Raw genomic sequence first — 14,352 nt, 5'->3', positions numbered from 1 at the left:
GGCCTCTGGATTACTAGGCCAGGCCTCTGGATTACTAGGCCAGTAACACATCCACTATGCTACTGTACCCATAATAAGAAAAATGTTGCCCTACATGTCCCCTATACTAACCCATGTCACATTTCACTTTGGCTTGATTTTACTGGGCTATCCCTGCTCAAAATAATGTTGATCAGATAAAGAGATAAATAACATTTCAGGTTTGCCTCTTTTCATAACTTGGTGATAGTTTTGCCATCAGAACCAAGTCAGAGGTTGCTTGACACTTGGGCGGTCCAAGTTCTGAAAACAGCAGGGTGGTGATGTAATGAGGGAGGGGACTCTGACACATCGCCTCAAATCAACCCAAGGAACCCAAGTGCTTTCTCTCATCTCCTGTTACATTGGCAGATGCATCGCCTACCATCAAAGGACTCAGCAGCCACCCTCTCACTCCAGATACAAAGGAACTCGCTCAAAGGCCTGCGAATCTTTGGAATTCTCTCCCCCAGAGAGCTGTGGCAGCTCAGTCGTTGAGAGTATTCAAGACAGAGATCGATAGATTTTTGGATACTGAGGGAATCCAGGGATATGGGGGATAGTGCGGGAAAGTGGCGATGAGGTAGAAGATCAGTCATGATCTCATTGAATGGCGGAGCAGGCTCAACGGGCCGAATAGCCTACTCCTGCTCCTATTCCTTATGTTCTTGTGTTCTTTTAGATTTTTCAGTTACTCACCTGCAGCCCTGTTCAGCTGCTAAACTCAAACCACCAAACACAAAATGTTCAGGTCAGAGGCACAAGTTGGCAAACTGTTCCTCCGTTCTTGTTGCACTATTTTCTTAAAAGATCAGGGAAGATGAAATCTGAATGGGCTGCATTGGATATAATTCTGGTGCTTTTTCTTTTCAAATACATGAATTTTGGCCCAGTTCAACTCTCTTCTCCACTGTGCATTTAGCTATTATTCTATAATATTATTATTATCTCTTGCTGGTGTTGCAAGCACAGATGGTGCAGTTATCAAGAGTGCTATACTTTGACAGGACAACAATTCAGCAAGTTGTGAAAGCATTTCAATACAATCGACACCACGCTATCGGTAATCCGTACAGATGTTATGTGGCTTTCCAACCCTGCAAGACCAAGGGAGGGCAGGACTGTTTTAAAATGACCCTTTGTTTTATCATTGCCACCTCTTTCCATCACCTGAACTGCTCACAGTAAATTCCCTAACTGCACTTGAAGATAACAGTCACTTTCTCTCCTCTCCTTCCTGTTCAAGGTCCTGCCATGGTAGCAGCAGCTATTCTGGTTGGTGTTGGCTGTAAATCCATCTTGGACAGAACATATTACTGAGAGTATTTCCTGCTCAAAGACACGTGCCATGACTGGAAATGGAGCAAGAATTTGATCTTGATATTTTTAAGGTACTTGCTAAATCCTCCGCGACCTCAGATTTTATGGGCCTGAGGAAAGCAATTTGTTATTAAAGCATCTGCTTTAAGAACTTTTTTCACCCAGAGGGTTGTGGGGGTCTGGAACTCACTGCCTGAAAGGGTGGTAGAGGCAGAAACCCTCATCACATTTAAAAAGTACTTGAATATGCACTTGAAGTGCCGTAACCTACAGGGCTACGGGCCAAGAGCTGGAAAGTGGGATTAGGCTGGAGAGCTCTTTTTCGGCCGGCACAGACATGATGGGCCGAATGGCCTCCTTCTGTGCCATAAATTTCTATGATTCTATGATAAGCAGTATGTGAAACATAAAATGTAACAAGTGGAATAAATGGCTGTATAAAAATTGAACTTAAAATATATTTTTAAATACTGTATACCTTTATCATGTAAACCTTTCTAGCTTTCTATTGTCGATGGCAATTATTACTTTAAATGACTACAAAACAATTGCATGTTTTCTTGCTTGTTTCCCCTGGCTGGTGGATCTAGAACTAGGAAGCATAGTCTCAGGATAAGGGGTTGGCCATTTAAGGCTGAGATGAGGAGGAATCTCTTCACTCAGAGGGTTGTGAATCTTTGGAATTCTCTGCCCCAGAGGGCTGGGGATGCTGAGTCGTTGAGTATATTCAAGGCTGAGATCGATAGATTTTTGGACTCTAGGGGAATCGAAGGATATGGAGATTGGGCGGGAAAGTGGAGTTGAGGTCGAAGATCAGCCCTGATCTTATTGAATGGCGGAGCAGGTGCAAGGGTCCTTATGGCCGGCTCCTGCTTCTAATTCTTATGTTCTTATGTTCTTTTTCTGTTAGTTTTTTTTTACTTTCTCTCCGCAGAACTGTTCTTAATTTGCTTCAAGTCGAACAAAGCTACCTGGTTGGGCAATATTCCAATATTTGGTTCGATACCGGTTTAAACTAAATAGTGGGGAGGAGGGTTCAGGTGAGGGGAAATTTAGAAAGTTAAAGAGAAAGGACAAGGCAATAGTGCAGGGTAGCAATAGGGGTAATGACAACCAGAGTCTGACAGGAAGGGACAGAGCGTACAAGCATAAGGGTGCACCAGCAAATAGGGCCAGAGTAGGGAAAAATGGTAAAAAGACAAAATTAAAGGCTCTTTGTCTGAATGTACGCAGCATTCGTGACAAGATAGATGATTAACGGCACAAATGGAAATAAATGGGTATGATCTGATAGCCATTACAGAGATGTGGTTACAAGGTGACCAAGACTGGGAACTGAATATTCAGGGGTATTTGACATTTTGGAAGGATAGGCAGAAAGGAAAAAGAGGTGGGGTAGCTCTGTTAATAAAGGATGAGGTGCCACAGGGATCAGTGCTGGGGCCTCAACTATTTATAATCTATATTAATGACCTGGATGAAGGGACCGAGTGTACTGTAGGCAAATTTGCAGACGATACAAAGAAAGGTGGGAAAGCGAGTTGTGAGGAGGACACAAAGGCCGGAATTTTGCCGGTGCTCAGGGGGTGGGTTTGGAGGCGGGACATCCAGCAAAATCGCAAATATTAACAGCGGGTTGGAAATCTACTGTCAACCCGCCTCCAATCAATCTTCCCAAGTGTCGGGTCCCCGATTTACGCATGGAGCTGACACCTACCTACGGGAAGAGGATTATAACCACCTGCAGCTGCCATCTGTTGTAGCCTAAGGAGGGAGTCACTGGAGAGCCTCAGTGCAAGAGCTCACCTTTGTGCAAAGATTAACAGTGTTTGCTGTCAAACACTGAGAAATCAGCTGCCAAAAAAATGTGCATGGCCCCTTTAAGAAAACTGGCAGATGACACGTCATCAAATGACGTCATCTGACACCGGCTTTCTCCTAATTGGCCGGCAAGCCCGCAGGGCGGGCTTATTGATGCAAAATCACGTCTGTGGGCTGGATGACGTTGGGGGCAGGACTGGAACCCGGAAGCCACCTGACCCGCTTCCAAGCCGCCTCGACCCAGAAAATCGCGGCCAAAGAGTCTGCAAGGGCATATAGATAGGTCAAGTGAGTGGACAAAAATTTGGCAGATGGAGTTTAATGTGGGAAAATGTGAGGTTCTCCACTTTGGCAAGAAGAATAGAAAAGCAAAATATTATTTAAATGGAGAGAGGCTACAGAACGCTGCGGTACAGGGGGATCTGGGGGTCCTCGTACATGAAACACAAAAAGTTAGCATGTAAGTACAGCAAGGAATTAGGAAGGCAAATGGAATTTTGGCCTTTATTGCAAAGGGATGGAGTATAAAAGTAGGGAAGTCTTGCTCCAACTTAGAGGGCGCTGGTGCGACCACACCTGGAGTACTGCGTACAACTTTGGTCTCCTTATTTAAGGAGGGATGTACTTGCATTGGAGGCAGTTCAGAGAAGGTTCGCTTGGTTGATTCCTGGGATGAGGGGGTTGTCTTATGAGGAAAGGTTGAGCAGGTTGAGCCTATACTCATTGGAGTTTAGAAGAATGAAAGGTGATCTTATTGAAACATATAAGATTCTGAGGGGGCTCGACAGGGTAGATGCAGAGAGGATGTTTCCCCTCGTGGGGGCATCTAAAACTAGGGGGCATAGTTTCAGAATAAGGGGTCGCCCATTTAAGACGGAGATGAGGAGGAATTTCTCCTCTCAAGAGGGTCGTGAATCTCTGGAATTCTCTACCCCAGAGAGCCGTGGAGGCAGAGTCATTGAATATATTCAAGGCTGAGATTGACAGATATTTGAACTACAGGGGAGTCGAGGGTTATGGGGAACAGGCAGGAAAGTGGAGTTGAGGCCAAGATCAGATCAGCCATGATCTCATTGAATGGCGGAGCAGACTCGAGGGGCCGAATGGCCGACTCCTGCTCCTATTTCTTATGTTCTTCCATTTGTCTGAAAATATAATGGTATCACCTTGGGCAAGTGTTAACATCTGCTGTGAATCACTGAATGGTATGTAACTATTATTGAGGTGCATATTATATAAATATTGACTGCAGTTAAAGGCTGTAACAGGAACATTAAATTACACTCAAGTTACAGAATTGACAGGGGGCACGTTTTCAGCTTTGGGCATTATATATTCAAGGTCACTTCTGAAAGGCAATAGCTTACATTGTAATACACTTGCTATTAACAACCAATAGGTGGGAGATTTCTCGCTCCTATTCTCAATAGAATAACGAGGCATTTCTTCCATTAGCAGCCTGCAAAAGGGCCTGAGTCATAAAACTAGATGGAACTATTACAGAGAAATATTTAATGCAGATATTGATTGTCCTTACAGCCACCATTCCTCTTCAGTTTCTTAATCACTAAATCAATAAACTATTATAGCCTAAAAATCAAAGTCAATATATTTGTTTTATTACATCCAAGTTAAGAGCATTTTAAAATTTCTAACCAAGACTTTAAACCGAGGCCCCGTCTGCTCTCTCAGGTGAACGTAAAAGATCCCACGGCACTATTTCGAAGAAGAGCAGGGGAGTTCTCCCCAGTGTCTTGGCCAATATTTATCCCTCAACCAACATAACAAAATACAGATTGGCCCAGATTTTGCGCTAAGAACAGCGGTGAGACCATCCATGCTCACCGGTATTGGGGAGTAAGTCAGACAGCAAATTCTGGCGTCCGCACCTGCACAGTTAAATGCGGAAATCAGGAAGTTGCTGTCTGAGTTGCCCTGCTCCTCCACACGCTTCACTACACCCCACCCAGAGACTAAGCAAAAAGGGCGTGAGGTTGCTGTACTTACCCACTCAATACCCACTAAACATGGCAAAAAAAGTTAGGGCTTGTCCAATTCACATGTAAGTGAATTTTTAAAGGTGTGCTAAGTCTTGATTACTGCCAAACAATCTTTCTAGCACTGAAAATTTACTGTTACAAGTGTTGGAGTCTCCTCCCATCACATTTTAATTATTGTTGGAGATTTATAAAAATTAAAAAATTTAAATAACTTTTTTTTACTTTTTCTTTCTCTCTCTCTTAATACCGTCTTTCTTTCCCTCTCTTTATTTTGCTTTCTGTACATGATTTGGCATTGAATTAAACATTCTAACTTACACTTCCTGGTTTAGACTCTGTGCAGGGGGAGAAATTCGGTACTTTAGCGCCTCCCATTATCACCTCCGGGGGGCGATAGCAGGCCGCTAACGACTTACCAATCGGGCGCGGCGAAATGAATGACTCCCGCTAAATTGGCCAAGAGGTTTGTGGCGGCAATAACATATTGCGCCACGGTCTCCTGCGTCCAGAGATCGTGATGACATTGCCATGCGCATCACCCCGGCAGCGCCCCGGACTCAAACCGCGGTCCCGCCCCCCTGCAGCATCGCCGGGCAACAACACCGACAGCTGCAGGAGGCGTTTTTCGGGAGGCCGAGTGCTTCGGGGGCGCAAGTTAAAGGGGATGTTGGCGCGGGTAGGAGAAAAATTTTAACAACGCTTCAAGTGATTTTTTTCGGTTGCTCCTGGGCTGCGATCGATTGGCCCGGCGCTCTGCTGGAGTGCGTTGGGCTGATCGAGCTGGATCGTCCCAATGCAGAGCCTGCAGCGACAGCCCTTCCCTTTAAGGAAGGGAAGGAGCCTCAGAACGTGGAAGCGCTGCACGGGACATTGTGCAGCGCTGCACCACTACCGCCCCGCCTGCGTCCTTTAGCGCTCCAGGAAGGAAGTGGTAGCGCTTGATTTAGCACTCCACTTCCTTCCTGGAGCGCTAACACCGAATTTTGTAAAAGCTGGGAATTATTCGCGCCTGGCGCGAAGTTTCCCAGCTTTCAAAAGTTAGCACCCCCAAACTGAATTTCACCCCCCCCTGTGTGTCTTAGTGAGGATTCTTCAATCTGATTGGTTGAAGAGACACACCATTGCTTGCCCTGTTCACACAGGCCCCAGATCCCCTGTAGAGGGCGCTGCACTGTTTCGGCTCTCGAATTAGCACTAATCACAGTCTAACAGGCCGCAGAAAGTCCTTGGGGAAGTGTAAGTGTAATGAACAGCGATTGCTGTTAGGTCCCCACTGACCGCAAAATCCGGGCCATTATCTGGTCATTATCACATTGCTGTTCGTGGGAGCTTGCTGTGCGCAAACGCGTTTCCTACATTACAACAGTGACTGCACTCCAAAAGTATTTCAATGCCTGTAAAGCAACACCTTGAGGTCATGAAAGGTACTATATAAATGCAAGTTCTTTTCTTTTTAAACTGAAGATCAAGTTTCACTGTAAGATCCTGCGCAGGTAGCTGATCAGGTTGAGCTGATCTGACACCACTCTTTCCGCAAACCGAGGAATTTGGTTCAAGTCAATAATAACTTGCATTAATATAGCACCTTTAATGTAAAAATAAAAGGTCCCATGGAACTCCACAGAAGCGTAATAAAACCCAAATGGAGGCCGAGCCAAAGAAGGAGATATTAGGACAGGTGACCAAAAGCTTGATCAGAGAGATGGGTTTGAAGGAGGATCTTAAAGGAGAGAGAGGTGGAGAAGCAGAGCGGTTTAGGGAGGGAATTCCAGAGCTCAGGGCCTAGATGGCGCGAGGCATGACCAATGGTGAGGTGAAGGAAGGAGGGTTGTTAAAAAAACAAGCCTGAAGGCTTTGTGTCTTAATGCGAGGAGCATTTGTAATAAGGTGGATGAATTGGCTGCACAAATAGAGGTAAATGGATATGATTTGGTTGGGATTACGGAAACGTGGCTCAAGGATGGCCAAGACTGGGAACTCAACATCCAGGGGTATTCAATATTCAGGAAAGATAGGCAAAAAGGAAAGGGAGGTGGGGTAGCATTACTGGTTAAAGAAGGGATTAATACAATTGTAATGAAGGATATTAGCTCTGATGACATGGAATCTGTATGGGTAGAATTGAGAAATACTAAGGGGAAAAAAACATTAGTGGGAGTGGTATATAGACCTCCAAACAGTAAGGTGGAGGTTGGGGGTGGCATTAAAAGGGAAATTAAAGAAGCGTGCAATAAGGGCACAGCAGTCATCATGGGTGACTTTAATCTACATATAGATTGGGCCAACCAAATTAGTAACAATACTGTGGAGGAGGAATTCCTGGAGTGTTTACGGGATGGTTTCCTGGACCAATATGTCGAGGAACCAACCAGAGATCAGGCCATCTTAGACTGGGTATTATGTAACGAGAAAGGATTAATTAGCAATCTTGTTGTACGAGGCCCCTTGGGTCGGAGCGATCATAATATGATCGAATTCTTCATTAAGATGGAGAATGAAGTAGTTGACTCAGAGACAAGGGTCCTCAATTTAAATAAAGGAAACTACGATGGTCTGAGGAGCGAGTTGGGTAGGATTGATTGGGGAATGGCACTCAAAGGGTTGATAGTGGATAGGCAATCGCAAACATTTAAAGACCGAATGGATGAGCTACAGAATTTGTTCATCCCAGTTCGGCATAAAAATAAAACAAAAAAGGTGACTCAACCGTGGCTAACAAGGGAAATTAGGGATAGCATAAGATCCAAGGAGAGGACATATAAATTGGCTAGAAAAAGCAATAATCCTGAGGATTGGGAGCAGTTTAGGAGTCAACAAAGGAGGACAAAGGGATTAATTAAGAAAGGGAAAATAGAATATGAGAGTAAGCTTTCAGGGAACATAAAAACCGACTGTAAAAGCTTTTATAGATATGTAAAGAGAAAAAGATTGGTGAAGTCAAGCGTAGGTCCCTTACAGTCAGAATCAGGGGAATTTATAATGGGAAACAAGGAAATGGCAGACCAACTAAATACATACTTTGGTTCTGTCTTCACAAAGGAGGACACAAATAACCTCCCAGAGATGTCGGGGAACATAGGGTCTGATGAAAGGGAGGAACTGAAAGAAATCAGTATTTGTAGGGAAATGGTGTTAGGAAAATTGATGGGACTGAAGGCCGATAAATCCCCAGGGCCTGATGGTCCACATCCCAGGGTACTTAAGGAAGTGGCCCTAGAGATAGTAGATGCATTGTTGGTCATCTTCCAGAACTCGATAGACTCTGGAACGGTACCCATGGATTGGAGGGTAGCTAATGTTACCCCACTATTCAAAAAAGGTGGTAGAGAAAAAGCGGGGAATTATAGACCGGTAAGCCTGACATCGGTAGTGGGGAAAATGCTGGAGTCTATTATAAAAGATGTAATAGCAGAGCACTTGCAAAGCAGTGACAGGATCGGACAAAGTCAACATGGATTTAGAAAAGGTAAATCATGCTTGACTAATCTACTGGAATTTTTTGAGGATGTAACTGGTAAAATAGATAAGGGAGAACCAGTGGGTGTGGTGTATTTGGACTTTCAGAAGGCTTTCGATAAGGTCCCACATAAGAGATTAGTGTGCAAAATTAAGGCACATGGGATTGGGGGCAAGGTATTGACTTGGATAGAGAACTGGTTGGCTGACAGAAAGCAAAGAGTTGGAATAAACGGGTTGTTTTCCGAGTGGCAGGCAGTGACTAGTGGGGTACCGCAAGGATCGGTTCTAGGACCCCAGCTGTTCACAATATATATTAATGATCTGGACGAGGGAATTGAATGTAATATCTCCAAATTTGCAGATGACACAAAGCTGGGTGAGAGGGTAAGCTGTGAGGAGGATGTCGTGAAACTCCAGTACGATTTGGACAGGTTGGGTGATTGGGCAGAAACATGGCAAATGCACTATAATGTGGATAAATGTGAGGTTATCCACTTTGATGGCAAAAACAGGAAGGCAGATTATTATTTGAATGGCAATAGATTGGGAGAAGGGGAAGTGCAAAGAGACCTGGGTGTTATTGTGAACCAGTCGCTGAAGGTAAGCATGCAGGTGCAGCAGGCGGTTAAGAAGGCAAATGACATGCTGGCCTTCGTAGCAAGAGGGTTCGAGTACAGGAACAAGGATGTCTTGCTACAGTTGTACAGGGCCTTGGTGAGACCGCATCTTGAGTATTGTGTGCAGTTTTGGTCGCCTTTCCTGAGGAAGGACGTTCTTGCCATGGAGGGAGTGCAGCGAAGATTCACCAGGCTGATACCTGGGATGGCAGGAATGACGTATGAGGAGAGATTGTGTCGATTGGGCTTATACTCACTGGAGTTTAGAAGATTGAGAGGGGATCTCATCGAAACCTATAAAATTCTGTCAGGTCTGGACAGACTAGTTGCAGGAAGGATGTTTCGGATGGCCGGGAGTCCAGAACCAGGGGTCATAGTCTAAGGATAAGGGGTAAGCCATTCAGGACTGAAATGAGGAGGAACTTCTTCACCCAGAGAGTGGTGAACCTGTGGAATTCTCTGCCACAGGGGGTGGTGGAGGCCAGTTCATTAAATATATTCAAGAAAGAGTTGGATATATTTCTTGAGGCTAAAAGGATCAAGGGATATGGGGAGAAGGCAGGGACAGGGTACTGAATTTGGATGATCAGCCATGATCTCATTGAATGGCGGAGCAGGCTCGAAGGACCGAATGGCCTACTCCTGCTCCTATCTTCTATGTTTCTATGAAGGCACCAAAGGCCAGAGTTGGAGGAATACAGAGTTCTGGGGGGAGCTGTAGAACTGGAGGAGACTACAAAGATAGTCAGTGGTGAGGTCACGAAGGGATTGAAACATGAGGATGAAAATTTTAGTTTGGTGGGGTTGGCGGACCGGGGGTCAATTTGTTCGGCAGGGGTGATGGGTGAGTGCGACCTCGTGCGGGCGAGGAAGTAGGCAGCGGGGTTTTGGATGAGCTGAAGTTTATGAAGGGTGGAGGATGGGCGGCCGGCCATTTTGAGTAAAGCAGAATCATTTGTTCTTCCAACGTCTGAGGTTACAGACATCAGTTAGGTCGCTTGTTGCTGACCGTGTTTGTGTCTGCAACACATTCCCTGGGAAAACAACAGCTGAGCAAAGGATAGAGATAAAACAATGAATAAAGAACACGCACATTGCAAAGTTTGCCAAGTCACACTGGGAGGCTGTCCATTGTTGGAACATTGGATTGATCCCATAACTACGGAAATTAAAATCGTACTCCTGCACCTATACTGTCACAATGAAACAGTAACATTAGTGGATTATTAACACAGCTCACACTAAACAAACCATTAGAAACTAGTAATTTTTTAAAAGTAAGATAACATAATTACTATTAATAGAACATTTCACATCAGTCTGTTTGATATGGTTTTTAATTTCCACTACAAAATGTTGACCCTAACTTACTTGTGATTATGTTGTTTGAATTATATACTTCTCTTCCTTGGGACAGCACAATTCCTTATCATACTGATCTCACTGAGTAACTAAACGCAGGCGATGTTTGTGTAGATGAGTTGCTCTTTCACACTAAGCATGTCCCTGCCAAGACTTGAAGTGCTGTTAACTAACAAACCCAACACTCAGTAGAAATGCATTGGTAACAAAAAGACAATCCCTAATTGATCAGTACACAGATTAACCATGGAAGTAAAAAACACAGGGGATTAAATCAATTAGATTCGAGTGAACAGCTTCTGAATTAGATTGTAATAATGTGCAGTGAAGGAAAGGGGGGTGTATCATATAGATGATAAACAATTCATTCCAAAAATACCTAAAACTGGCATCTGAATTATTGTAAAATACTATACAGGCACCTAGAGACGACTAATGCATTAAAAAAAATTATAGAATCGATATCCGAAATAACAACAGAAAATGCTGGAAAAACTCAGCAGGCCAGGCAACATCCGTGGAGCGAGAATTAGAGTCAATGTTTCGGGTCGAAACCCTTCTACAGAACCTGAAACGTTGACTGTTTCTCTCTCCGCCGATGCTGCCTGGCCTGCTGAGTTTTTCCAGCATTTTCGGTTGTTATTTCGGATTTCCAGCATCCGCAGTATTTTGCTATCGTAATAGAATCGATATCGTTTGGCCTTGACATTTTCCTTTCTAATGTTGGTACCACTCCTGACCGACATACAACTAACCCACGCAAACTGTGCTCGGACACTGTTTCCCCTGTCTGAGCATGCTGCACAATTAGACCACATTTAAATTATGTGTAAGTTACAAAGTGCCAATTTACTGAAATTTACTCAGAACTGGTCATGGTAGATGCTGCCATCTTCTCCATAGATGGAAGATTAAAGCATCCCCATCATGCGACTGTGCAGCTTCTAATCAGACCCTGGAGTGCATCATTGAGCACTGCCCTCAGAGGAAATTCGCAGGCAGCCTACAAGATATCCACGCTGTTACACCGGAAGCTTTGGCCTGGATATCCGATATAGATATTACATAGACATAGAAGATAGGAGCAGGAGTAGGCCATTCGGCCCCTCGAGCCTGCTCCGCCATTCAATGCGATCATGGCTGATCATCCAATTTCAGTACCCGGTCCCTGCTTTCTCCCCATACCCCTTGATCCCTTTAGCCTTAAGAAATATATCCAACTCCTTCTTGAATATATTTAATGAATTGGCCTCTACTGCCTTGTGTGGTAGAGAATTCCACAGGTTCACCACTCTCTGGGTGAAGAAATTCCTCCTCATTTCTGTCCTAAATGGCCTACCCCTTATCCTTAGACTGTGACCCCTGGTTCTGGACTCCCCAACCATCGGGAACATCCTTCCTGCATCTAGTCTGTCCAGTCCTGCCAGAATTTTATAAGTTTCAATGAGATCCCCTCTCATTCTTCTAAACTCCAGCGAGTACAAGCCCAATCGACCCAATCTCTCCTCATATGTCATTCCTGCCATCCCAGGTATCAGCCTGGTGAATCTTCGCTGAACTCCTTCCATGGCAAGAACACCCTTCCTCAGATAAGGCGACCAAAACTGCACACAATACTCAATATTGACATTTGATTTGTTTTGCTACTACTGTAGGAAAGAAGAAGAAGAAGAAGACTGATGGGCAAGGAGTCTATGAAGCAGCGGTTCCCGTTCCTCCCAAGCAGGCTTGACTTTAAAATGAAATGTAATCTTGACTGGACTCAGCTGCGTCAGTGATGAAGATGATACAGCCGGCGCCAAGACTGCACATCACCTTCTGAACAGGAAGGTACAAAAGCAACTACTGCACTGCAGTACAAACAGCATTTGTATCACTGTGCCAAGGGTAACACCAAATTGTGCATTATCTGTCAGAAACTCAACATTGTGGTTTCTATGAATCAAGCAAGCTTTTAAAGTTAGATCTTTGCACGCTCTGGGTATCCAAATAATGTTTACTACTATTAGGTTTCGTATAGTTTCAGCAGTTTCCTTCATTCTACAACTTATACATTTTTTTTTTCAAAACGTTATCTATTACCTTCATATAGGCACACCAACCAAGTAAAATAAGGTGCATTTTTTCTCGGTACAGCCCTCTTCCTTCGTGTGAGAAGGACATGCATTTTGGTTCTTTTTTGCTAAAAGAAAAACCTTCGGTACAGGCTCAATATTTGTAAACCCCTTCCTATTACATTATGTGAAGTTGTACTGTAAAGTTCGGCAGCACCTGGCTGCATGGTGATACAACTCTATGTAAATCAAAGCAAAACTGGGAAACAGTAAAAAAAATTAGGAATTCTAATGGGAAACGTCTCAAAGTGGAGTAAACTAGCCCATAGGAAGAAATGGACAATTTAATAAAAAGGTCTGAGAGCATGTTCAAGGTTATATTTCTTCAACAGCACCTCCCAAACCCGCAAACTCTACCACCTAGAAGGACAAGGGCAGCAGGCACATGGGAACACCACCACCTCCAAGTTCCCCTCCAAGTCACACACACCATCCTGACTTGGAAATATATTGGCCGTTCCTTCATCGTCGTTGGGTCAAAATCCTGGAACTCCCTCCCTAACAGCACTGTGGGAGCACCTTCACCACACGGACTGCAGCGGTTCAAGAAGGCGGCTCACCACCACCTTCTCGAGGGCAACTAGGGATGGGCAATAAATGCTGGCCTTGCCAGCGACGCCCACATCCTGTGAATGAATAAAAAAATTACTGTTGTGGTTCAGATCACATTTATAAACTGTCCCAGTGGTTTATGTCAACATCTGGACCTTTAAAGAGAGTTTACAGCTTTGGGCTATGCTCCAGCTGTCACTCTCTACATGCAGAATTGCTAAAATACAAAAATCCCTTGAGCTATCTGCAAAATCCTATATTAAAAAAAACAAGCAACAGAAACATGTGCAAAATAACACACTATGCACTCCAGGAAGCCAGAATGTTGCATTTCCTTTTCAGTTAATGTGTTAGATAACACGAGGCGTGTCTTCTGGCCGTGGACAGTCTAAGCTTTCCTCCTATTTACATTTAAGAAATGAGATGAAGGCAAGGAAGGATTGTTTTTTTTTAAATAAAGGAGATTCAGGTCATTATCTTCCTGAGCATTATATAGGTGTAGCATTTGAGTGATTATAGAAACATTTGTACAAACTCTATAACTTCAGATCGACAGCGCTTCTGATAGACTGACCTCTTCTCGATGGCATCTATATTCCTGATTAATAGCCAAAGCTCCTCTTGCTGGCCAGCTCTGGAGGAGAGCAGCAGATGGTGGCTGGTAACGCACAGGGTCCCCTTAACGGGCTGCAGGAATGGGCGAGAAAGAACAACATGATCAACGTTAGAAGTCTTGATCAGCTCCGCGAACTCCATTCCACAGGAACCCTGCAAATCGAGATCTAGCGAGGAGATACCATCTTAAGCAAAAAACAGCAGCATCTCATTCAGTGAAGGGAGTCGGAAAAGGAATGTACAATACACTGTACAGTACAGCTCATTTGAATATAACGTAACAAAGAGCTATTGCAAATGACCTAATTTGGCAGCTTAGATTTGTTGCGATCCGTGCAAAGTGACATGTACAGAAATTTAAAATATATTAATTGCATGGCTTGGCTGCTAATTTTTATTTTTATTTTGAGCGTTAGCTGATTGTTAGAATTAGCGGGACAGGAACTTACTCTTTTTTTCCCTCGCTGAAGAATG

The 14,352-nt window shown here is 44.1% G+C and overlaps 1 protein-coding gene across 2 annotated transcripts in view; it reads right to left on the bottom strand.

Annotated features, from left to right (window-relative positions):
* The window catches only part of LOC147103397 (myotubularin-related protein 9-like), a 62,037-nt gene extending 47,913 nt beyond the window's left edge, over window positions 1-14,124 (bottom strand). For both annotated transcript variants that reach the window (XM_085962953.1, XM_085962955.1), the window contains exon 1: window positions 13,838-14,124. In XM_085962953.1, the coding sequence (XP_085819079.1) occupies window positions 13,838-14,019 (182 nt within the window). In that variant the 5' untranslated portion in view covers window positions 14,020-14,124. The remainder of the gene's footprint in view (window positions 1-13,837) is intronic.
* Between the last annotated feature and the right edge of the window lie 228 nt (window positions 14,125-14,352).

This window comes from Somniosus microcephalus, chromosome 20 (assembly GCF_052327205.1).
Source record: "Somniosus microcephalus isolate GS21.2 chromosome 20, FLI_Smic_1.0, whole genome shotgun sequence".
In the NCBI taxonomy this organism is placed as follows: Eukaryota; Metazoa; Chordata; class Chondrichthyes; order Squaliformes; family Somniosidae; genus Somniosus; species Somniosus microcephalus.
The sequence above is the reverse complement of the archived record's forward strand: the minus strand, read 5'-3'. Positions and strand labels throughout refer to the sequence as shown.